The sequence below is a fragment of the Salvelinus fontinalis genome, chromosome 20, assembly GCF_029448725.1.
Source record: "Salvelinus fontinalis isolate EN_2023a chromosome 20, ASM2944872v1, whole genome shotgun sequence".
NCBI lineage: Eukaryota > Metazoa > Chordata > Actinopteri > Salmoniformes > Salmonidae > Salvelinus > Salvelinus fontinalis.
The window spans coordinates 34,085,823-34,111,943 of NC_074684.1; the positions used below are offsets into that span (position 1 = coordinate 34,085,823).

At 44.1% G+C, this 26,121-nt stretch overlaps 1 protein-coding gene across 3 annotated transcripts in view; it reads left to right on the forward strand.

The window, feature by feature from the left end:
* Positions 1–26,121, forward strand: part of LOC129817767 (ryanodine receptor 3-like) — a 295,018-nt gene that overhangs the window by 47,511 nt on the left and 221,386 nt on the right. For 2 of the 3 annotated variants that reach the window (XM_055873311.1, XM_055873312.1), the window contains exons 4-10: positions 6,786–6,860; positions 7,387–7,465; positions 8,713–8,825; positions 11,738–11,837; positions 12,738–12,831; positions 16,835–16,909; positions 22,031–22,187. In XM_055873311.1, the coding sequence (XP_055729286.1) occupies positions 6,786–6,860; positions 7,387–7,465; positions 8,713–8,825; positions 11,738–11,837; positions 12,738–12,831; positions 16,835–16,909; positions 22,031–22,187 (693 nt within the window). Of the gene's footprint in view, positions 1–6,293; positions 6,309–6,785; positions 6,861–7,386; positions 7,466–8,712; positions 8,826–11,737; positions 11,838–12,737; positions 12,832–16,834; positions 16,910–22,030; positions 22,188–26,121 lie in introns of all 3 variants that reach the window. The other variant, XM_055873310.1, reaches the window with a different exon arrangement.

Here is a 26,121-nt window from a genome sequence, read left to right on the forward strand (position 1 = left end):
GTTCCCCGGTAGGCTGTCATTGAAAATAAGAATTTGTTCTTAACTGTCTTGCCTAGTTAAATATATAAAATAAAGATTTGGTGGTGTGTTGTAGGTTATTGTCCTGCTGGAAGGTGAATTCCTCTCCCAGTGTATGGTGGAAAACAGACTAAAGCAGGTTGTCCTATAGCATTTTGCCTTTGCTTAGCTCTGTCCCGTATTTTTTTACACTGACAATCCCCAGTCTTTTGCTGATGTCAAGCATAACCACCCATATAGTGATGCAGTGATTTACCATGCTTAAAAATGAGGAGGTAGTTACTCAGTAATGTGTTCGATTTGCCCCAAACATAAGGCTATGCATTCAGGGCAAAAAGTGTATTTATTTGCTGTGTTCTTTTGCAGTATTACTTTAATGCCTTGTTGCATACAAGATGTATGTTTAGGAATATTTGTATTTTGTACATTTGTATTCTTCTCTGTCATTTAGGTCGTTATTGTGGAGTAGCTACAATGTTGTTGATCCAGCCTCAGTTTTCTGTAACTGTTTTAAAATCACCAATGACCTCATGGTGAACTCCCTGAACAGTTTCCTTCCAGTCCTGCAGCTCAGTTCAGAAGGACGGCTGTATCTTTGATGTGTCTGGGTGGTTTAATACATCACCCACAGCATCGTTATTAACTTGACCACGCTTAAAGATATATTCAATGTCTGATTTGTTGTTACCCATCTACCAATCACTGCCCTTCTTTGTGAGGCTTTCAAAAAGCTCCCTGGTCTTTGTAGTTGAATCTGTGCTTTAAATGCAATACTTCACTCGGGGACCTTACAGATGTTGTATGTATGGAGGACAGAGGAAGGGGTAGTCATTCAAAAATCATGTCAACACCTATTAATTCCTGAACTGATTTAGTCTTGCCTAAACAAATGGTCTGAACACTTATGCAACGACTATATTTTAGTTATGAATTTTTTATTTATCTTAAAAATGTAATAAAATGCTTCTTCCACTTTGATGTTACAGAGTGTTTTGTGTCGATTGTTGACAAAAATGACAAATAAATCCATTTTAATTCTACTTTGTAACACAATAAAATGTGAAGAAAGCCAAGGGGTATGAATAAGGCACTGTATATGGACGCTGGCAACCATATTTCAGCCAGTAGCAAATTAATCTGGCATGAACCTCCCTCTCTTCTCTTCTCCTTGAAAAGTCATTACCAGACCAACTTCCTGTGGTCTGAGTGGTCATTCTCTATGAGATTATTAGATTAGAACCAGATATGAAGTGAACATTAAAAGTGAATTACTTACAGTAATCACAGACCAGCCATTGTTGTGCAGCGCTGGCAGCCTGTGAGAAGCTTGGCAAGCAGCCAGCACTTCATTCTTGTAAAACCAAGCTGGCAGGAGAAAGCTCAGTGAGAGAAGAGAGACCCCCCTCCCTTCACACACACACACACACACACACACACACACACACACACACACACACACACACACACACACACACACACACACACACACACACACACACACACACACACACACACACACACACACATGCTCACACAATATCTCTCACACTCTCTTACACACGCACAATCCCCCTCCTACACACACCATCGCCATACTCCCTGCAGAAGCTCAGACAGAATGATATTAGAGTGGGAGGGGCGTTGCCAGTTGCTGTGCCGCCCAGCCAAAGGTCACAGTTCACAGTGATGATGTGTCAGCATGGCAGGAGGCCTGAAATACAGCCCCCCCCCCCCCCCCTCGCTCTCTCTCTCTGTCTCTCTATGTCTGTCTCTGTCTCTTTCTCTGGAGGGCTGGAGGACTGGGGGTTTGGAGTCTGGTGGGCTGAGAGACTGAGGGGACTGGAGGACTGGCGGTTTGGACTCTGGGGGACTGAGAGTTAGATAGGACTAGAGGACTGGGGGTTTGGAGACTGGGGGACTGAGAGTTAGATAGGACTGGAGGACTGGGGGTTTGGAGTCTGGGGGACTGAGAGTTAGATAGGACTGGAGGACTGGGGGTTTGGAGTCTGGGGGACTGAGAGGTAGATAGGACTGTAGGATTTGGGATTTAGAGTCTGGGGGGCTGAGGGGACTGGGTGGTTTGGAGTCTGGGAGGCTGAGGGGGGGAGAGGACTGGAGGGCTGGGAGGTTGGAGTCTGGGGAGCTAAAGGGCGGAGAGGACTGGAGGACTGCGAGCTTGGAGTCCGTGGAGCTGAGGGGTGAAGAAGACTTGGGGTTTGGAATCTGAGGCACTGAGGGGCGGGAAAAAGCAAAGGCGAATAATCAAACCTTCTCGTAGTGTTCTGCCATTTTGCTTTCCCCTCTCCATTCAGGTCAGATCAGTGTAGATGAACGAAAGGTGATGAGGAGAGGGAGCTACGTTAGACCACTGAGATGTAGTCGCCAGTCTCTAAACTCAGGTGTTGTTTCTCTCCCTCCCTCCCCTCCCTCCTCTCTTCTTGTTGAGGGGTTTAGGGGCTTCATGGGTCGACTCTGGAATTCTCTTCCCTACCAGAGGAACTGTAGACTGTAGACACCAAAATCTAAATCATCAAAATCTAATTTTATTTGTCACGTGCGCTGAATACAACAGGTGTAGTAGACCTTACAGTGAAATGCTTACTTACAAGCCCTTAACCAACAATGCTTTAAGAAGTTAAGAAAAAAAAAAACTTAAGTGTCAAGTAAAAAATAGATAAGTAGAAAATAGAAAATAAAAGTAACAAATAATTAAACAGCAGCAGTAAAATAACAATAGGGAGGCTATATACAGGTGGTACCGGTACAAAGTCAATGTGCTGGGGCACCGGGTAGTCGAGGTAATTGAGGTAATATGTACATGTAGGTAGAGTTAAACTGACTATGCATAGATTATAAACAGAGAGTAGCAGCGTAAAAGAGGGGTCTGGGTAGCCTTTTGATTAGCTGTTCAGGAGTATTATGTCTTGGGAGTAGAAGCTGTTTAGAAGCCTTTTGGACCTTGACTTGGTGCTCCGGTACCGCTTGCCAAGCGGTAGCAGAGAGAACAGTCTGTGAATTGGGTGGCTGGAGTCTTTGATATTTTTTATGGCCTTCCTCTGATACCGCCTGATATAGAGGTCCTAGATGGCAGGACGCTTGGGCCCGGTTATGTACTTGGCCGTACGCACTACCCTCTGTAGTGCCTTGCGGTCGAAGGCCGAGCAGATGCCATACCAGGCAGTGATGCAACCAGTCAAGATGTGCAGCTGTAGAACCTTTTGAGGATCTGAGGACTCATGCCAAATCTTTTCAGTCTCCTGAGGGGGAATAGGTTTTGTCATGTCATCTTCACAACTGTCTTACCGTGTTTGAACCATGATAGTTTGTTGGTGATGTGGACACCAAGGAACTTGAAGCTCTCAACCTGTTCCACTATAGCCCCGTCAATATACTGTAGACAGTAGTGTATATAATGTAGACTGTAGTGTATAGACTGTAGACTGTAGTGTATATAATGTAGACTGTAGTGTATATTCTGTAGACTGTAGTGTATATACTGTAGACTGTAGTGTATATAATGTAGACTGTAGTGTATATAATGTAGACTGTAGTGTATATTCTGTAGACTGTAGTGTATATACTGTAGACTGTAGTGTATATAATGTAGACTGTAGTGTATAGACTGTAGTGTATATTCTGTAGACTGTAGTGTATATACTGTAGACTGTAGTGTATATAATGTAGACTGTAGTGTATAGACTGTAGTGTATATTCTGTAGACTGTAGTGTATATAATGTAGACTGTAGACTGTAGTGTATATAATGTAGACTGTAGTGTATATTCTGTAGACTGTAGTGTATATTCTGTAGACTGTTGTGTATAGACTGTAGTGTATATTCTGTAGACTGTCGTGTATAGACTGTAGTGTATATTCTGTAGACTGTAGTGCATATAATGTAGACTGTAGTGTATATTCTGTAGACTGTAGTGTATATAATGTAGACTGTAGTGTATATTCTGTAGACTGTCGTGTATAGACTGTAGTGTATATTCTGTATACTGTAGTGTATATAATGTAGACTGTAGTGTATATAATGTAGACTGTAGTGTATATTCTGTAGACTGTAGTGTATATAATGTAGACTGTAGTGTATATTCTGTAGACTGTAGTGTATATTCTGTAGACTGTAGCGTATGGATTGTAGACTGTAGTGTATATTCTGTAGACTGTAGCGTATATAATGTAGACTGTAGTGTATATTCTGTAGACTGTAGCGTATAGACTGTAGACCAGGGCTGCCCAACCCTTTTCCTGGAGATCTACTGTCCTCTGGGTTTTCAGTCCAACACTAATTTAACGTACCTGATGCTACTAATTAGCTGCTCAACAAGATCTTAACTAGCTGAATCAGGTGTGTTAAATTAGGGTTGGACTGAAAACCTACAGGAGAGTAGATCTCCAGGAAGAGGGTTGGACTGTCATGCCATCAACTGTAGACTGTAGACTGAAGTGTATAGACTTTAGACTGTAGTGTATAGACTGGTGACTGTATTGTATATACTGTAGATTGTAGTGTATATACTGTAGACTGTAGTGTATATACTGTAGACTGTAGACTGTAGTGTATAGACTGTAGACTGTAGTGTATATACTGTAGACTGTAGTGTATAGACTGTAAACTGTATTGTATATACTGTAGACTGTAGTGTGTATACTGTAGACTTTAGTGTATATACTATAGACTGTAGTGTATAGACTGTAGACTGTAGACTGTAGTGTATATAATGTAGACTGTAGACTGTAGTGTATATAATGTAGACTGTAGTGTATATACTATAGACTGTAGTGTATAGACTGTAGACTGTAGACTGTAGTGTATATAATGTAGACTGTAGACAGTAGTGTATATTCTGTAGACCGTAGTGTATATTCTGTAGACTGTAGTGTATAGACTGTAGACTGTAGTGTATATACTGTAGACTGTAGTGTGTATACTGTAGACTTTAGTGTATATACTATAGACTGTAGTGTATAGACTGTAGACTGTAGACTGTAGTGTATATAATGTAGACTGTAGACTGTAGTGTATATAATGTAGACTGTAGTGTATATTCTGTAGACTGTAGTGTATATTCTGTAGACTGTAGTGTATATTCTGTAGACTGTAGTGTATATTCTGTAGACTGTAGTGTATAGACTGTAGACTTTAGTGTATATACTGTAGACTGTAGTGTATAGACTGTAGACTTTAGTGTATATAATGTAGACTGTAGTGTATATAATGTAGACTGTAGTGTATATTCTGTAGACTGTAGTGTATATTCTGTAGACTGTAGTGTATATACTGTAGACTGTAGACTGTAGTGTATATAATGTAGACTGTAGTGTATAGACTGTAGACTGTAGTGTATATTCTGTAGACCGTAGTGTATATTCTGTAGACTGTAGTGTGTAGACTGTAGACTGTAGTGTATATACTGTAGACTGTAGTGTGTAGACTGTAGACTGGTTGTTGATTAGATTTATATAGTTCTTACACTCCCCTACGTGTTTATTTGGACAGTGCGGCTAAAACTTTTAATTCGTCTCTATAGCGCAGTATTTTGAATTTGAGATAAAACAGTTTAATTTGAGACGACAGTACTTACTGTCACCTTTTATTTGAGGGTATATTCATTCATACAGTATCTATTTCAACATTAACTAATGAAATCACTTTATGTATCTAGTTTTTAGGCAAATTCACTTATAGAGTGTTCAATTTAGTCAACAGTTTTGTATTTGCACGCAATGATTACATCAAGCTTGTGATTCTACAACGAGGAGACTAGAAACATAAAGTGCCTTCATTTCCAACACGGTGACATTTTCTACTGTATAAATATATATAAATAAATAAAACATTTTATTTCAAATACAAAATGCTGGAGTGTAGATTCAAATTAAAAGTTTTAGCTTCACTGTCCAAATAAACACATTTGAATCTTCAACAAAAAGGGTCAGATGACAATTAGGGGAAAGAAAAAATAAATAAATAAAATTAAATCTTCAACAAAAAGGGTCAGATGACAATTAGGGGAAAGAAAAAATAAATCTATTGAAGCTCCCTCTGAGGAGATCTGTGGTGCTCTAGGGGTCTAGAGGGAACTCACGTTATCCACCACTAATGTGTAGCAATGTCTATCTTATCTTATGTTTTCTTTCTTTATCCAAAATAATGATTTGTAACTCCTTTAAAGGGAATATAGATAGCAACACTGTAGACAGTTTGTGGGTTATTGGGTTAAAGTGTGCTAATGTTATGTCACCCTGTTCTTTTCTTCATGCGCCTAGAGGTTGTTAAGGAGGGTGAGTAATATTACGTTTGTTTTAAGTCTGTCTTCAATTCATTTTCTCTGACCGGGTTCACGACATTTCCTGCAACAAAATGTTTCTCGTTCGTCAACTGAACCTGTCTAACACACGTAGTGGTGCAGCACGACCTGGGTGGGATGAGTCCATTTGGTTCCTTTTTGTTCCTGTCTGTCCGTCTGTTTGTTCCTGGAGGTACTAGCCAAGGATGTCCGTTATCTATCCTCGATATTTTAAAGTGACGTCCTTCCCTTGTTTTCTCTCCTTCATCTGTACTGATTAGAGACAACTAGAGAGATGAAAGCACAATTTCAATATTCCTCGTAGGGTTTGACCATTTTGCTTGCCTGTCTGCTCAGATCCGTGTAGATGAAGGAAAGGAGACAAAGGGAGGATTCTACATGACACTATTGAGATGCAGCCATCATACTCTAACCTGCTGTGTATGTTGCCTCTCCTCCTCCTCCTTCCTAGGCGGCCCAGGGGGGTGGACACCGGACCCTGCTCTATGGTCACGCCATCCTCCTACGCCACTCCTTCAGTGGAATGGTGAGAATGGGGGAAATCTGCCACCCTGTCCCTCATAACCACAGTGGTTGTGTTCCAAATGGAACCCTTTTTTCCCTTTATACTGCACTACCCCATAGGGCTCTGATAAAAAAGCAGTGTACTTTATAGGGAATAAGGGTGCCCATTTGGGACACACAAAGTATCACCTACACAAACATTATACTGCAGTTGCTCCAATGGCCAAAGTAGCTCCAATGAGTGGGTAGCCAGATCTGTGAAAGATTTCCCAGTGCGAGAGCTGTATTACTAGTGGATATCCCTCCTACGTGTTGAATGAAAAGGTCACCAGTCCCCCACTGTTACTGTTACTGTATTACCTAAAACCTTATACTGCAGTTGCTCCAAAGATAACAGTGCCGATGGCTTGAGTTTTAAACTGTACATTAAACTGTATATTCTGTATGTGTAAATGCTACAAACAAGTCGTGAAAGACAGACATATATTTTATCAATCGTTTTCCTTTTCTATCTTCTTGCTATTTCATATTGTGTGGCTTCTCAACAGTACCTGACCTGCTTGAAGACGTCAAGATCGTTGACAGACAAACTGTCGTTTGACGTGGGATTACAAGAACATTCAATCGGTAACACTTCCTATTGCACACAGCCTTGCTCCCTGTGACTACATTTAGTGGTAGAGCTGTAAAAAGGAAGAGGGTGCCATTTGAGGCGCAGGTTATGTCTGCTGTGGAGCCAGCCTTGTATTGGTAACTAGGCGACATCTAGGGAGTTTTCCCTAGCCACCGTGCTTCTACACCTGCATTGTTTACTGTTTGGGGGTTTTAGGCTGGGTTTCTGTACAGCACTTTGTGACATCGGCTGATGTAAGAAGGGCTTTATAAATACATTTGATTTGATTTATTGATTTGAACTACAAAATGAAGCAGAACCATTTATCAAACCGGATGTGATACTTTAACTGTGACTATACTAGACATGCAGACTGGCTTCCATATTAATAGCTGACCTTGCTATGTGTATGTGTTGTAGCCCCCGGAATAGAGGCACTATATCAACCTGAAGACGTTACCACCAGGCAAAATGGCTGCCATGAGGCTGTCCATTGCCCTGCTTTGAAACTGCTTTGATATTTGAAGACTTCAAAATGAACTGATTAACAATCACACAGGACATAATGAACTGATTAACAATCACACAGCACATAACGGCCTGATTAACCATCACACAGCACATAACGACCTGATTAACCATCACACAGCACATAATGAACTGATTAACAATCACACAGGACATAATGAACTGATTAACAATCACACAGCACATAACGAACCGATTAACAATCACACAGCACATAACAAACCGATTAACAATCACACAGCACATAACAACCTGATTAACCATCACACAGCACATAACGAACTGATTAACAATCACACAGCACATAACGAACCGATTTAACAATCATGACGATGTTGGACTATGGACTTGGACTATGGACCACAAATTAAATGTAGGAAATTGTCATGCCAGTCAAACATTTGCATATTTATGTCCATTTCAGATGTACGATCTGTATCTTTCTGTTTTTGGTATGCTCATGTACAGTGTAGGAAGTTAATGATTCATTTACAGTATATTACCATAGTCTTATTGTAATCTCAGAACAAGGAACCAAATCTGGAGTGTTAACAGTCTGGCCAGCTGCTATGGTAACAGTTGGACCAGTTACTATGGTAACAGTCTGGTCAGTTACTGTGTTAACAGTCTGGTCAGCTACTATGTTAAAAGTCTTGTCAGTTACCATGGTAACAGTCTGTCACAAGAGACTATGGCAGTCTCATCCAAGTCCTGTTGTCCTCTATCTCTCCAGGTGAGGCATGCTGGTGGACCACCCACCCTGCGTCCAAGCAAAGGTCAGAGGGAGAGAAGGTCCGTATCGGAGACGACCTAATCCTGGTCAGCGTGTCCACAGAGAGGTACCTGGTGAGTATCAATTAGTCAGTCAATCAACCAAACAATCTATCAATCTTAATCTCAATCTTGTGAGCCAGGTCCCAGATCTGTTTGGGTTGTCTTGCCAGAGCAGGCTAGAAGGCTTGGAAAGGGAAAGAAACCCAAACATATCTGGGACCAGGTTAGGAATAACATGACAACCCAAACAGATCTGGGACCAGGTTAGGAATAACATGACAACTCAAACAGATCTGGGACCAGGTTAGGAATAACATGACAACCCAAACAGATCTGGGACCAGGTTAGGAATAACATGACAACCCAAACAGATCTGGGACCAGGTTAGGAATAACATGACAACCCAAACAGATCTGGGACCAGGTTAGGAATAACATGACAACCCAAACAGATCTGGGACCAGGTTAGGAATAACAAGACAACCCAAACAGATCTGGGACCAGATTAGGAATAACAAGACAACCCAAACAGATCTGGGACCAGGTTAGGAATAACATGACAACCCAAACAGATCTGGGACCAGATTAGGAATAACAAGATAACCCAAACAGATCTGGGACCAGGTTAGGAATAACAAGACAGCCCAAACAGATCCGGGACCAGGTTAGGAATAACATGACAACCCAAACAGATCTGGGACCAGGTTAGGAATAACATGACAACCCAAACAGATCTGGGACCAGGTTAGGAATAACAAGACAACCCAAACAGATCTGGGACCAGGTTAGGAATAACATGACAACCCAAACAGATCTGGGACCAGATTAGGAATAACATGACAACCCAAACAGATCTGGGACCAGATTAGGAATAACATGACAACCCAAACAGATCTGGGACCAGATTAGGAATAACATGACAACCCAAACAGATCTGGGACCAGGTTAGGAATAACATGACAACACAAAACAGATCTGGGACCAGGTTAGGAATAACATGACAACACAAAACAGATCTGGGACCAGGTTAGGAATAACATGACAACCCAAACAGATCTGGGACCAGATTAGGAATAACATGACAACCCAAACAGATCTGGGACCAGATTAGGAATAACATGACAACACAAACAGATCTGGGACCAGGTTAGAATCACTCAACACTGTTATCCCCATCACATCATCCTCCACTTGAAATAGTCCTGTTGAAACTTTTTTAGTCTTTAGATACGTCTCCCCTCAGCCCTCGACAGTGACAAGGCAATCCCAGGGAGTACTTGAAGTGGCTATTCAGGAAGATCTTTAATGAAATTACTAGAGAACCATCCTTGTTTTCAGTTTCATTTTTATGGAAACCATTATCTGGCTGATGAGCTGACACATAATGGACTCTATGCTGTGCAGAATAATGCTTCTGAACTTAATTCATTTACTTCGAGAGGAAGGGAGAGGAAAGAGAGAGAGAGAGAGAGAGAGAGACGTGCTAAACAGAGATAGCAGTAGCTATTGGGGTGTGCTATACATGTATGCCTTTGGGGAGGCAAACATAGGTCTACTCAGCCTGAGTTTCAACTCCACCAAAGGGAACCATTGCCTGATTCATCCTCCTACTGAAAACATTAGATTGTAGCGCAACTATGACTTATCACAGAGGGGTAATTTCCTGAGTGACAAAGAATTATTGGTTTTCTGAAATCCTCTATAAAAAAATATACACGAAACATGTGAAGTGTTGGTCCCATGTTTCATGAGCAGAAATAAAAGATCATAGAATTTGTCCATACGTTCAAAAAAAGGTTATTTCTCTCACAAATGTGTTTACATCCCCTTTTAGTGAACATTTCTCCTTTGCCAAGATAATCCATCCACCTGACAGGTGTGGCATATCAAGAAGCTGATTAAACCGCATGATCATTACACAGGTGCACCTTGTGCTAGGGATAATAAAAGGCCACTCTAAAATGCGCAGTTTTGTCACACAACACAATGCCACAGATGTCTCAAGTTTAATTTCTCTACCATAAGCCGTCTCCAAACGTCATTTTAGAGAATTTAGCAGTACGTCCAACAGGCTTCACAACCGCAGACCACATGTAACCACGCCAGCCCAGGACCTCCACATCCAGCTTCTTCACCTGCGGGATCGTCTGAGACCAGACACCCGGACATCCGATGAAACTGAGGAGTATTTCTGTCTGTGGCTGGGCCTGGCTCCCAAGTGGGTGAGCCTATGCCCTTCTAGGCCATGACTGTGCCTCTGCCCAGTCATGTGAAATCTATAGATTAATTTATTTAAATTGACTGATTTCTGTATATAAACTGTAACTCAGTAAAAACCGTTGAAATGGTTGCAGGTTGCGTGTATATTTTCAGTATACATCATTGATTTAACCCAACTCAGTATACTCTGTTTTGTCTCATTTAATTCTGAACATCTTTGAACATTGTTGGCAGAGTCCCGTCCCCTGTCCGTGTCGAGCTGTGTGTTGTGGATTAAACTGGTGTTGGCAGTCTCATTGTGATCAGTGGGCCATGGGATCCCATTGAGCTGCACAATCTCCCCAGCAAAGACCAGTCTGGCTTGAGATCTTATTCCGGAATGGTAGCTGATGCAGGTCCTTAAAGAGGGTTTAGGGTCTTAGTGGCTATAACGCACTGTGGACACAGAAGGTATACATCGACCAGTACCGATATGCTGTAGAGGCATATCCAAAAAGCTGGCAGGGTTGAGACAAAGTTGTTAAATGCCAACTAGCTTTAAATCTTTCTTTTACCAGCCCCTCATATCCCTGTCTCTCACACACACACACACACACACACACACACACACACACACACACACACACACACACACACACACACACACACACACACACACACACACACACACACACACACACACACACACACACACACACACACACACACACACACACACACACCCCCCACTGGTCCTAACCCTACGCTGTGTGTCCTCTCTTCCAGCACCTGTCCATCTCTAACGGTAGTTTCCAGGTGGATGCCTCCTTTATGCAGACTCTGTGGAACGTTCAGCCTACCCGGTCAGGAAGCAACGTGGCTGTGGGCAAGTACACCACGACTCAGTAATATCATTACATTTTCAGGTTAATACTTCATTATGAACTAGGACGTAGTCAGTTGTCGAAGGAATGCTATGCTCTTCTGGGTAACCTGTGTTTGTAAGACACTTAGTAAACGTCAAATCAGAGTTCATTTGGTCACGTGCACAGGATACAGCAGGTCAAATCAAATCACATTTTATTGGTCACATACACATGGTTAGCAGATGTTAGTGCGAGTGTAGCGAAATGCTTGTGCTTCTAGTTTCCGACCCTTCAGTAATATCTAACAAATAATCTAACAAATTCCCAACAACTACCTCATACACACAAATCTAACAAGTAATATACCTATTCCCCAACAACTACCTAATACACACAAATATAAAGGGGTGAATGAGAAAATGTACATATAAATATATGGATGAGCGATGGTCGAACGGCATAGGCAAGATGCAGTAGATGGTACAGTACATGAGTACAGTATATACAGAAGAGAGGAGTAATGTAGGAATGTAGGTAAACATTATATAACGTGGCATTGTTTAAAGTGACTAGTGATACATTTATTACATCCAATTTTTTATTATTAAGTGGCTAGAGATTTGAGTCAGTATGTTGGCAGCAGCCACTCAATGTTATTGATGGCTATTTAACAGTCTGATGGCCTTGAGATAGAAGCTATAAACAGGACAGTGAAATGGTCGCTTGCAAGCTCTTCCTCAACAATGCACTTATATTAGTCATATAAAAGAAACACACATTAGAATAAACACTAAATACAGGCCCATATAGATCAGTCATTCAATCAATCAGATTGTCACTAAGGCTACGTACGGTGGACAAAATGCACCATACCTTCAAAAGCTCCCTATTGATCTTAGGGTCTTGTGTTTGTCCAATAGGATTCCTGTGTGGTGGTCACGTGATGCGTCTGTGTCACGGACATGATGAGAGTCTGACCATACCTGGATCAGAGGCCAGCGAGATGGAGCAGAGGTACAGTAGACTTCCTGTCAGCCATTTTAAAATTGTGACTGTAACACTGTCAGAGCATAAGAGGTACAGTAGGCTTCTTGTCCGCCATTTTAACTGTAGGTTTGGATCTCTCCTGTAAACCCCCTTTTAACACTGTCATATAATCACTTATGGTTACTTTTAATCACTTTGAAGATAACCTTTAGTCAAACGTCATTACAGGCTGTAAGCTCTACTATTAAGGACCATTTTAACTGACACTTACAGCTACTTCTAAAGATTGTTCTTCATGTTTTAGAGAGATTTCAGTTAAATGCTATGACATTCCATCACCATTCTGTTGAATCGTTGAGAGAGAAATGGGATAAAATAGTGCTAAGTCTATCTTGATGACAATCTGCCTGTGTATCAGATGGGGATCTGGGACACTCACTCCTTAGCCTGAAGTGTCACACCTTGTGCAATTAAAGATGTGTTGGAATGCTTCCGGAGGGCAGTCAAGTCTGTTTGCGCGGCAGAGGTCCTGAGTTCTAGTCTCGGTATGCGCTGAGGCAGAGGTCCTGAGTTCTAGTCTCGGAATGCGCTGAGGCAGAGGTCCTGAGTTCTAGTCTCGGTATGCACTGAGGCAGAGGTCCTGAGTTCTAGTCTCGGTATGCGCTGAGGCAGAGGTCCTGAGTTCTAGTCTCGGTATGCGCTGAGGCAGAGGTCCTGAGTTCTAGTCTCGGTATGCGCTGAGGCCGAGGTTCTGAGTTCTAGTCTCGGTATGCGCTGAGGCCGAGGTCCTGAGTTCTAGTCTCGGTATGCGCTGAGGCCGAGGTCCTGAGTTCTAGTCTCGGTATGCGCTGAGGCCGAGGTCCTGAGTTCTAGTCTCGGTATGCACTGCGGCAGAGCTCCTGAGTTCTAGTCTCGGTATGTGCTGGGGCAGAGGTCCTGAGTTCTAGTCTCGGTATGCGCTGAGGCCGAGGTCCTGAGTTCTAGTCTCGGTATGCACTGAGGCCGAGGTCCTGAGTTCTAGTCTCGGTATGCGCTGAGGCCGAGGTCCTGAGTTCTAGTCTCGGTATGTACTGCGGCCGAGGTCCTGAGTTCTAGTCTCGGTATGCGCTGAGGCAGAGGTTCTGAGTTCTTGTCTCGGTATGCGCTGAGGCCGAGGTCCTGAGTTCTAGTCTCGGTATGCGCTGAGGCCGAGGTCCTGAGTTCTAGTCTCGGTATGCACTGCGGCAGAGGTCTTGAGTTCTAGTCTCGGTATGTGCTGGGGCAGAGGTCCTGAGTTCTAGTCTCGGTATGCGCTGAGGCCGAGGTCCTGAGTTCTAGTCTCGGTATGCACTGAGGCAGAGGTCCTGAGTTCTAGTCTGGGGTATTTGCTGAGGCCGAGGTCCTGAGTTCTAATCTCGGTATGCGCTGAGGCCGAGGTCCTGAGTTCTAGTCTCGGTATGCACTGAGGCAGAGGTCCTGAGTTCTAGTCTCGGTATGCGCTGAGGCAGAGGTCCTGAGTTCTAGTCTCAGTATGTGCTGGGGCAGAGGTCCTGAGTTCTAGTCTCGGTATGCGCTGAGGCAGAGGTCCTGAGTTCTAGTCTCGGTATGCGCTGAGGCAGAGGTCCTGAGTTCTAGTCTCGGTATGTGCTGGGGAAAAGGTCCTGAGTTCTAGTCTCGGTATGCGCTAGGGAAAAGGTCCTGAGTTCTAGTCTCACTGCGCTGTGGCAGAGGTCCTGAGTTCTAGTCTCGGTATGTGCTGGGGCAGAGGTCCTGAGTTCTAGTCTCGGTATGTGCTGGGGCAGAGGTCCTGAGTTCTAGTCTCAGTATGCACTGAGGCAGAGGTCCTGAGTTCTAGTCTCGGTATGCGCTGAGGCAGAGGTCCTGAGTTCTAGTCTCAGTATGTGCTGGGGCAGAGGTCCTGAGTTCTAGTCTCGGTATGCGCTGAGGCAGAGGTCCTGAGTTCTAGTCTCGGTATGCGCTGAGGCAGAGGTCCTGAGTTCTAGTCTCGGTATGTGCTGGAGAAAAGGTCCTGAGTTCTAGTCTCGGTATGCGCTGGGGAAAAGGTCCTGAGTTCTAGTCTCACTGCGCTGTGGCAGAGGTCCTGAGTTCTAGTCTCGGTATGTGCTGGGGCAGAGGTCCTGAGTTCTAGTCTCGGTATGTGCTGGGGCAGAGGTCCTGAGTTCTAGTCTCGGTATGCGCTGGGGCAGAGGTCCTGAGTTCTAGTCTCACTGTGCTGGGGCAGAGGTCCTGAGTTGTAGTCTCACTGTGCTGGGGCAGAGGTCCTGAGTTGTAGTCTCGGTATGCGCTGGGGCAGAGGTCCTGAGTTCTAGTCTCGGTATGCGCTGGGGCAGAGGTCCTGAGTTCTAGTCTCGGTATGCACTGCGGCAGAGGTCCTGAGTTCTAGTCTCGGTATGTGCTGGGGCAGAGGTCCTGAGTTCTAGTCTCGGTATGCGCTGAGGCAGAGGTCCTGAGTTCTAGTCTCGGTATGCGCTGAGTCAGAGGTCCTGAGTTCTAGTCTCGGTATGTGCTGGGGAAAAGGTCCTGAGTTCTAGTCTCGGTATGCGCTGGGGAAAAGGTCCTGAGTTCTAGTCTCACTGCGCTGTGGCAGAGGTCCTGAGTTCTAGTCTCGGTATGTGCTGGGGCAGAGGTCCTGAGTTCTAGTCTCGGTATGTGCTGGGGCAGAGGTCCTGAGTTCTAGTCTCGGTATGCACTGAGGCAGAGGTCCTGAGTTCTAGTCTCGGTATGCGCTGAGGCAGAGGTCCTGAGTTCTAGTCTCAGTATGCGCTGGGGCAGAGGTCCTGAGTTCTAGTCTCGGTATGCGCTGAGGCAGAGGTCCTGAGTTCTAGTCTCGGTATGCGCTGAGGCAGAGGTCCTGAGTTCTAGTCTCGGTATGTGCTGGGGAAAAGGTCCTGAGTTCTAGTCTCGGTATGCGCTGGGGAAAAGGTCCTGAGTTCTAGTCTCACTGCGCTGTGGCAGAGGTCCTGAGTTCTAGTCTCGGTATGTGCTGGGGCAGAGGTCCTGAGTTCTAGTCTCGGTATGTGCTGGGGCAGAGGTCCTGAGTTCTAGTCTCGGTATTCGCTGGGGCAGAGGTCCTGAGTTCTAGTCTCACTGTGCTGGGGCAGAGGTCCTGAGTTCTAGTCTCACTGCGCTGTGGCAGAGGTCCTGAGTTCTAGTCTCACTGCGCTGTGGCAGAGGTCCTGAGTTCTAGTCTCACTGTGCTGGGGCAGAGGTCCTGAGTTCTAGTCTCACTGTGCTGGGGCAGAGGTCCTGAGTTCTAGTCTCGGTATGCGCTGGGGCAGAGGTCCTGAGTTCTAGTCTCGGTATGCGCTGGGGCAGAGGTCCTGAGTTCTAGTCTCGGTATGTGCTGGGGCAGAGGTCCTGAGTTCTAGTCTCGGTATGCGCTGGGGCAGAGGTCCTGAGTTCTAGTCTCGGTATGCACTGCGGCAGAGGTCCTGAGTTCTAGTCTCGGTATGTGCTGAGGCAGAGGTCCTGAGTTCTAGTCTCGGTATGTGCTGGGGCAGAGGACCTGAGTTCTAGTCTCACTGTGCTGAGGCAGAGGTCCTGAGTTCTAGTCTCGGTATGCGCTGGGGCAGAGGTCCTGAGTTCTAGTCTCACTGCGCTGTGCACCCGCATTGTGATGAATGGAAAAAGACAGCTGTTATAAAACACCTAGGTCTATTGGCATGACATTCTACGATTGTCATTAGTCTTACACTTGTAGCCTGAATTGAGGCGTCCACTGTTGTCCACGCGCGCCTCTTTCTCGGCCACTCATCTCCACCTTGTCCAAGAGCATCTCGGCCACTCATCTCCACCTTGTCCGTCTTCTCCTCAAACCACAACGCAATATGGAGCGTATACCACCCGGTTTCCAGTCAAGTTGCTCATGTTTCATGCGGCTGACCTGCACTATTGTTAAGTAATGGTGTAGTAGCCTATAGTTCTTAGAGCATGTTGTATTAATTGTACTGGTACGGCGTACCCACACTATTTATTTTGCCCGGGACGCTGTAACAGACCTGATCCCTCTTCTCCCTTTCTGTGTCCCCAGGATAGTGAACTATGAGATGGGTAAAGGAATTTCCAAGTCCCGCTCCCTATGGAGGCTGGAGCCCCTCAGGATCGGGTGAGCTCTCCCCCATCTAACCCACCTTCACTCTGACCCTAACCTCACTCCCACCTTCTCTCACTTATCCATTTCACAGACACTGTCTGACCTTCACTGCACTTTCAGACACACTTCAGACTCCTACACTCTTAGGAAAAAAAATCCACTATCTAGAACCTTAAAGGTTTCTTTGGCTGTCCCTATAGGATAACCCTTTGAAGAGCCCTTTGTGATTGCAGGTAGATCTCTTTTGGTTGAGAATATAGACACCAAATACACTTTCAGACACCTTGAAGTCAATGGCATTTTCCATGAACCACCTGGTTGTATATGACGTATAATTCATTATTAACCTTTATTTCACCAAAAGAATCTCTTGAGATTCAAGCATTATCAGAATGGCGCTGCAAGGTATAGCTGCCGTTTTACGTTTTTCTGGCTCCTGACCAATTATTCAACTTTTTATTTTTATTTTCACTGATCTGAACTTTTTTGTTCATAATGTTTCCTCCATCGTTCCCTATGGACCGTAAAGAGCTTCTGGATATCAGAACAGCGATTTGGACGAAGATTTCTACTTCAATGAGTCGGCAGTTCTGGACATACAGGCCCTAATCTCTGAGACTCGGAAAAGAAAGAGAGGCCGACATGCTGGCACGCTGACGAAACTACATCGACAATTAAATAATCCGCCTCTACCCTCCGTTCTATTGGCGAACGTACAATCACTGGCGAATAAACTGGACAAGCTCCGTTCGAGACTATCCTATCAACGGAACCTGAAGAACTGTAACATCCTATGCTTCTCGGAGTCGTGGCTAAACACATGCATGGATAATATACATCTAGCTGGTTCTTCTATGCATAGACAGGATCGAATGGCAGCTGTGAATGACAGCCTCGCTCAAGGGGGACGTGTGTGGCTTTGTTAACAACAGCTGGTGCGCAATCTCTAATATTAATTAAGTCTTGAGCTTCTGCTAGCCTGAATTAGAATATCTCATGATAAGCTGTAGACCATACTATTTACCAAGAGAGTCTATTTACCACCACTAACTGCACTCAATAAACTGTATAGGGCCATAAGCAAATGTTCCGAACGACTGTGTGATCATGCTCTCCGTAGCTGATTTGAGTAAGACCTTTAAACAGGTTAACATTCACAAGGCCTCAGGGCCAGATGGAATACCAGGACGTGTATTCAGAGCATGCGCTGACTCACATCAACACCATCATCCCAGACACCCTGGACCCACTCCAATTCGCGTATCAACCCCAACAGATCCACAGATAATGCAATCTCTATTGCACTCCACACGACCCTCTTCCACCTGGACAAGAGGAACACCTATGTGAGAATACTAGTCATTGACTACAGCTCAGCGTTCAACACCATAGTGCCCTCCAAGCTCATCACTAAGCTAAGGACCCTGGGACTGAACACCTCTCTCTGCAACTGGATCCTGGACTTTCTGATGGGCCGCCCCGCCACGCTGATCCTCAACACGGGGGCCCCTCAGGGGTGTGTGCTTAGTCCCCTCCTCTACTCCCAGTTCACCGATATCTGCGTGGCCGCAGACAACTCCAACACTGTCATTAAGTTTGCAGACGACACAACGGTGGTATGCCAGATCACCGGTGACAATGAGACAGCCTGTAGGGAGGAGGTCAGAGATCTGTCAGTGTGGTGCCAGGACAACAACCTTTCCCTCAACGTTAGCATGACAAAGGAGCTGACTGTGAACTACAGGAAACGGAGGGCCGAGCACGCCGCCATTCACATTGACAGAGCTGTAGTGGAGCGTGTCGAGAGCTTTAAGTTCCTTCGTGTCCACATCACTGACGAATTAACATGGTCAACACACACCAACACAGTCGTGAAGAGTGCACGACAACGCCTCTTCCCCCTCAGGAGGCTGAAAAGATTTGACTGGAACCTCAGATCCTAAAAAAGTTCTACAGCTGCACCATTGAGAGCATCTTGAATGGCTGCATCACCACTTGGTACGGCAACTGCTTGGCATCCAACCGCATGGCACTACAGATGGTAGTGCGTACGGCCCAGTACATCACTGGGGCCAAGCGTCCTGCCATCCAGGACCTCTATACCAGGCGGTGTCAGAGGAAGGCCCTAAACATTTTCTAAAACTCCAGTAACCCAAGTCATAGATTGTTCTCTCTGCTACCACACGGCAAGCTGTTCCGATGGATCATGTCTGAAACCAACAGGATCTTGAACAGCTACCACCAAGCCATACGATTGATAAATAGTTCATTCTGAGTAGCTATTTGGTTAATTATTTAACTCTCTGCATTGACCCTTTTTATACTAACTCTTGTGACTCCTCACATGAGCTGCTGCTAGTGTTAATTATCTATCCTGTTGCCTAGTCACTTTATCCCTACGTATATGTACATATCTACATCAATCACCTCGTGCCCCTGCACAGCAGCTCGGTACTGGTACCCCGTGTATATATAGACAAATTATCGTTACTCGTTGTGTATTTATTATTACTTGTATTATTATTTTTATTATTATTGTTATTATGATGATTATTATTACGTGTTATTATTTTTCTATTATTTATTTCTCTCTACATTGTTTGGAAGGGCCTGTAAGTAAACATTTCACTGTTAGTCTACACCTGTTGTTTACAAAGCATGTGACAAATGACATTTGATTTGATTTTGGTTTGATTATAAGACAAGCTATGAGCATTTTTAACAGCTTATTGATTCTTATTGGTTGATCCAATTATTTCATAATTTTGGAATGTAGTTTTAATATTGAAATGACAGTCCAAAGTGTGATGGATGTCCTCTCTGTCACATTGTATAAATTATTGGAGACAGGTGCAGGAATTGGTAATAGGGGGTTTTAATACTCCACCTGAAATATACAACATGCCATGAGAGGCACGGGGACGAAGCTCAAAACAAACACGTATACAAAAACACAGGGATGTAACCCAAACAAAAGAGCGAGGTTAAACCTCTAATAAATACACGGGACGAGACCCGTAATAACACTACACGGGAAGAGACCCGTAATAACACTACACGGGACGAGAACCGTAATAACACTACACGAGACAAGACCCGTAATAACATTACACGAGACAAGACCCGTAATAACAATACACGGGACGAGACCCGTAATAACAATACACGAGACAAGACCCGTAATAACATTACACAAGACAAGACCCGTAATAACAATACACGAGACAAGACCCGTAATAACAACACACGAGACAAGACCTGTAATAACAATACACGAGACAAGACCCGTAATAACATTACACGAGACAAGACCCGTAATAACATTACACGAGACAAGACCCGTAATAACATTACACGAGACAAGACCCGTAATAACAATACACGGGACGAGACCCGTAATAACAATACACGAGACAAGACCCGTAATAACAACACACGAGACAAGACCCGTAATAACAATAGACGGGACGAGACCCGTAATAACATTACATGAGACAAGACCCGTAATAACAATAGACGGGATGAGACCCGTAAGAACTAGTACACAATACACGCAACACAAAAGCCGAAACAACAAAGCACAGGTACTCACAAGACCAATGGGAACAATAACTGACAAGACAATGGTGAACAGAGGGCACATATATACAATTATTAATCAGGGGTAATGGGAACCAGGTGTACGTAATGAGACAAGACAGTCCGGGGTCGGTGGTAATGAATCCAGTTCAGTCACCCCTAGAAGGCCGGTGACGTAGACCTCCGGAGCTGGTGCACGAATGAGCAGCAGTATCGGGGTAATCCGTGAAAGTACCCCTCCCCCCCCGACGCGGAAAGACACCGGCCTCAGGGCGAGCCCAGGGATGCGGGGCGGGTCCTTCAGGGCGCCGATGGTGAAAATCCCTAGTCAGCGAAGCGTCTAGGATGTCCACCGCAGGAACCCAGCACCGCTCCTCTGGGCCGTACCTCTCCCCTGACGCGCTGCACAAGCAGTGGAACGACACTGGCCTCGAGGACGACCACAGGAACGTGGTGCGGGTCGGTCAGGGCCAGTTGCAGCTGCCGAAGTTTCGTCGTCGTCAGACGGGCCAGTTGCAGTTGCCGAAGTTGCGGCGGTGTTAGACGGGCCAGTTGCAGCTGCCAAAGTTGCAGCGGCGTCAGACGGGCCAGTTGCAGCTGCCAAAGTTGCAGCGGCGTCAGACGGGCCAGTTGCAGTTGCCGAAGTTGCGGCGGTGTTAGACGGGCCAGTTGCAGCTGCCAAAGTTGCAGCGGCGTCAGACGGGCCAGTTGCAGTTGCCGAAGTTGCGGTGGCGTCGGACGGGCCAGTTGCAGCGGTGTCGGACGGGCCAGTTGCAGCGGCCGAAGTATCAGCGGTGTCGGACGGGCCATTTGCAGCTGCCGAAGTTGCGGCGGCATCAGACGGGCCAGTTGCAGCGGTGTCGGACGGGCCAGTTGCAGCTGCCGAAGTTGCAGCGGCGTCGGACAGGCCATTCCCGCTGTCACCATTTAGTGTTGGTTATTCTGTCACGTTGTATAAATGATTGGAGACAGCCGTTCCATGGATTCCAACCGTCAACTAATCATAAAACCCTTGACTAGGTTAATCAGGTAAGCTAGTTCAGGTCTATAACAACAATTTAAAGATTTGGAGGTCCCCGAGGAGGTTTGAAAACCAGTGTACTAAGATATTTTGAAACAGTGGATGTGCTACATTGTAGAAGGATGCTGAAATGCCTGAGGCTGTATGCTGTATGTCTCCTCTCCCCAAAATACATCTGAATGAAACACACTCAATGTCTCTAACAAGCAGACACATTTTCACTCACACGTTAAGATAAGATAGCACTTTATTAATCCCCCAAAGGGGACATTTGATGGCACCAGCCAAGGCATACAACACCAATAAATACCCATAAAACTCACCAAAAGACAACAAAAAAATACAGAAAACTGCATATCATCAACTCTTGTTGCGTGTCTTATAATCAAATCAAAATCAAATCAAATGTTATTTGTCACATGCTTTGTTGACATGGTTGTTCCACTATTTTTCATTGGGAATGGGTTATAGGGATTACTGTAGCATTTAGATTGACATCTCTCTTGCTTCCTCCCCTCTATGTGATTGGTCAGCTGGAGCGGTAGCCACATTCGCTATGGGCAGGCGTTCCGTCTGCGTCACCTGTCCACCGGTCACTACCTGGCGCTAACCGAAGAGCAGGGTCTGGTCCTACAGGAGAGAGAGAAGTCCGATACCAAGTCCACCGCTTTCTGCTTCAGGGCTACCAAGGTTTGTCTGAATATATTGATGCTATAGATACTATATACATTTATATACTCTATATATAGTATGTTATATAATATACTAGTATACTGTATATATAGTGTGCATATACTATACTAGTATACTGTATATATAGTATGTATATACTATACTAGCATACTGTATATAGTAGGTATATAATATACTAGTATACTGCATATATAGTATGTATATAATACTAGTATACTGTATATATACCATCACAGTATGTCATATACTAGTATACTGTATATATAATATGTATATACTATACTACTCTACTGTATATATAGTATGTATATAATATACTAGTATACTGAATATATAGTATATCTATAATATACTAGTATACTGTATATATAGTATGCATATAATATACCAGTATACTGAATATATAATATGAATATAATATACTAGTATATTGTATATATAGTATGTATATAATATACTAGTATACTGTATATATAATATGTATATCATATACTAGTATACTGCATATATTGTATGTGTATATAGTATATATATAGTATACTAGTATACTGTATATATAGTATATATACAATATACTAGTATATTATATTCATACTATATATTCAGTATACTATTCATGCATTATCTTGCCATGTACATTTCTTTATATTTCCTCACATGAAGGTGTATTGGAGTATTGATTTTTATAGAAATGTCTGTGAAAGGTCAAAGCACACTAGACCTAGCTATATTTTAAAGAGTACGTACTGTACAATTTGACTTGTTAAAGGTCATTCATGTAGCCCTACACAACTACCAGCAGTTACATTCTAGTCCAGAACTCAAGTCACACCGTCAATACAACAGAACTCAAGTCACACCGTCACTACAACAGAACTCAAGTCACACCGTCACTACAACAGAACTCAAGTCACACCGTCAATACAACAGAACTCAAGTCGCACCGTCAATACAACAGAACTCAAGTCACACCGTCAATACAACAGAACTCAAGTCACACCGTCAATACAACAGAACTCAAGTCACACCGTCACTACAACAGAACTCAAGTCACACCGTCACTACAACAGAACTCAAGTCACACCGTCAATACAACAGAACTCAAGTCGCACCGTCAATACAACAGAACTCAAGTCACACCGTCACTACAACAGAACTCAAGTCACACCGTCAATACAACAGAACTCAAGTCACACCGTCAATACAACAGAACTCAAGTCACACCGTCAATACAACAGAACTCAAGTCACACCGTCACTACAACAGAACTCAAGTCACACCGTCACTACAACAGAACTCAAGTCACACCGTCAATACAACAGAACTCAAGTCACACCGTCAATACAACAGAACTCAAGTCACACCGTCACTACAACAGAACTCAAGTCACACCGTCACTACAACAGAACTCAAGTCACACCGTCAATACAACAGAACTCAAGAAGCACCACCAAGGTGTATACGGAACTCATGGAATTAGAATTCATTCTAGTTCTATAGCAGAACCTTCATTGCATTCTACGACCACAGTACATGGCCAGGAACGATATAAAGAAGCAAACCGAAGGAGACTGTCTGTCTGAGGGATCCAGAGACATGTTGCTGTCTGCTCCATGTTGTTAGATTATGATCTACGGCCACAGCATGAGTCAGATAACATTATATAATAACATAATACATCGAGACATATGAAATATCTAATAGCCGTCTCCTTCTGCAATAGTTCTAATTGAAATACTCTTCCCTGAGACATATCTGTAATTAATGAGGTCCGTGCTGGCCGTAACACACAACCATGCTTGCAAGCACGCGCACACACACACACACACACACACACACACACACACACACACACACACACACACACACACACACACACACACACACACACACACACACACACACACACACACACACACACACACACACACACACACACACACACACACACACACACACACACATACAGGCATACATCCGCATTCTCTCTCTCTCTCTCTCTGTCTCTCTCCCTTTCTCTCTCTCTCTCTCTCTCTCTCTCTCTCTCTCTCTCTCTGTCTCTCTCTCTCTCTCTCTCTCTCTCTGTCTCTCTCTCTCTCTCTCTCTCTCTCTCTCTCTCTCTCTCTCCTCTCTCTCTCTGTCTCTCTCTCTCTCTCTCTCTCTCTCTGTCTCTCTCTCTCTCTGTCTCTCTCTCTCTCTCTCTCTCTCTCTCTCTCTCTCTCTCTCTCTCTCTCTCTCTCTCTCTCTGTCTCTCTCTCTCTCTCTCTCTCTCTCCCTTTCTCTCTCTCTCTCTCTCTCACTCTCTCTCTCTCTCTCTCTCTCTCTCCCTCTCTCTCTCTCACACACAGAGAGAGAAACACACACACACACACACATATATACACAGACAATGTATTATATTGACCTTCTCCCAGCCAGACTGATAAACTCATAATAATATAGTTTTCATGTTCCTCAGGGCTAATAGGAACTGTTATGGCTGTTTCAATTAGGTCTGAAGGGACATTTATCAAGATGCCTCAATGGTTTATGATTCTGATCATTCTAGAGACATATCTGTTTTCTTCTGTTATTCATATACTCCTTTCTCTCTCTCTCTTTCTCTCTCTCTCTCTCTCTCTCTCTCTCTCTCTCTCTCTCTCTCTCTCTCTCTCTCTCTCTCTCTCTCTCTCTATTATTCTGAATATTGTCTGTCCACCTTTCAGTCTCTCGCTCTCCCTCCGTCTTCCTCTTCCATTTAACTATTATGTGTTGATATCCAGAAGATCAGAAAGCTTCTTACTGTGTGATCTTTAATCTGTTTCCCTCTATACCAGCTGGTCTTTAATCTGTTTCCCTCTATACCAGCTGGTCTTTAATCTGTTTCCCTCTATACCAACCGGTCTTTAATCTGTTTCCCTCTATACCTGATGGTCTTTAATCTGTTTCCCTCTATACCAGCTGGTATTTAATCTGTTTCCCTCTATACCAGCTGGTCTTTAATCTATTTCCCTCTATACCAGCGGGTCTTTCATCTGTTTCCCTCTATACCAGCTGGTATTTAATCTGTTTCCCTCGATTCCAGCTGGTCTTTAAACTGTTTCCCTCTATACCAGCTGGTCTTTAATCTGTTTCCCTCGATTCCAGCTGGTCTTTAATCTGTTTACCTCTATACCAGCTGGTCTTTAATCTGTTTCCTTCTATACCATCGGGTCTTTCATCTGTTTCCCTCTATACCAGCTGGTCTTTAATCTGTTTCCCTCTATACCAGCTGGTCTTTAATCTGTTTCCCTCTATACCAGCTGGTCTTTAATCTGTTTCCCTCTATACCAGCTGGTCTTTAATCTGTTTCTCTCGATTCCAGCTGGTCTTTAATCTGTTTCCCTCTATACCTGATGGTCTTTAATCTGTTTCCCTCTATACCAGCTGGTCTTTAATCTGTTTCCCTCTATACCAGCTGGTATTTAATCTGTTTCCCTCGATTCCAGCTGGTCTTTAATCTGTTTCCCTCTATACCAGCTGGTCTTTAATCTCTTTCCCTCGATTCCAGCTGGTCTTTAATCTGTTTCCCTCTATACCAGCTGGTCTTTAATCTGTTTCCCTCGATTCCAGCTGGTCTTTAATCTGTTTCCCTCGATACTAGCTGGTCTTTAATCTGTTTCCCTTGATACTAGCTGGTCTTTAATCTGTTTCCCTCTATACCAGCTGGTCTTTAATCTGTTTCCCTCAATTCCAGCTAGTCTTTAACCTGTTTCCCTCGATTCCAGCTGGTCTTTAATCTGTTTCCCTCTATACCAGCTGGTCTTTAATCTGTTTCCCTCGATACCAGCTGGTCTTTAATCTGTTTCCCTCTATACCAGCTGGTCTTTAATCTGTTTCCCTCGATTCCAGCTGGTCTTTAATCTGTTTCCCTCTATACCAGCTGGTCTTTAATCTGTTTCCCTCTATACTA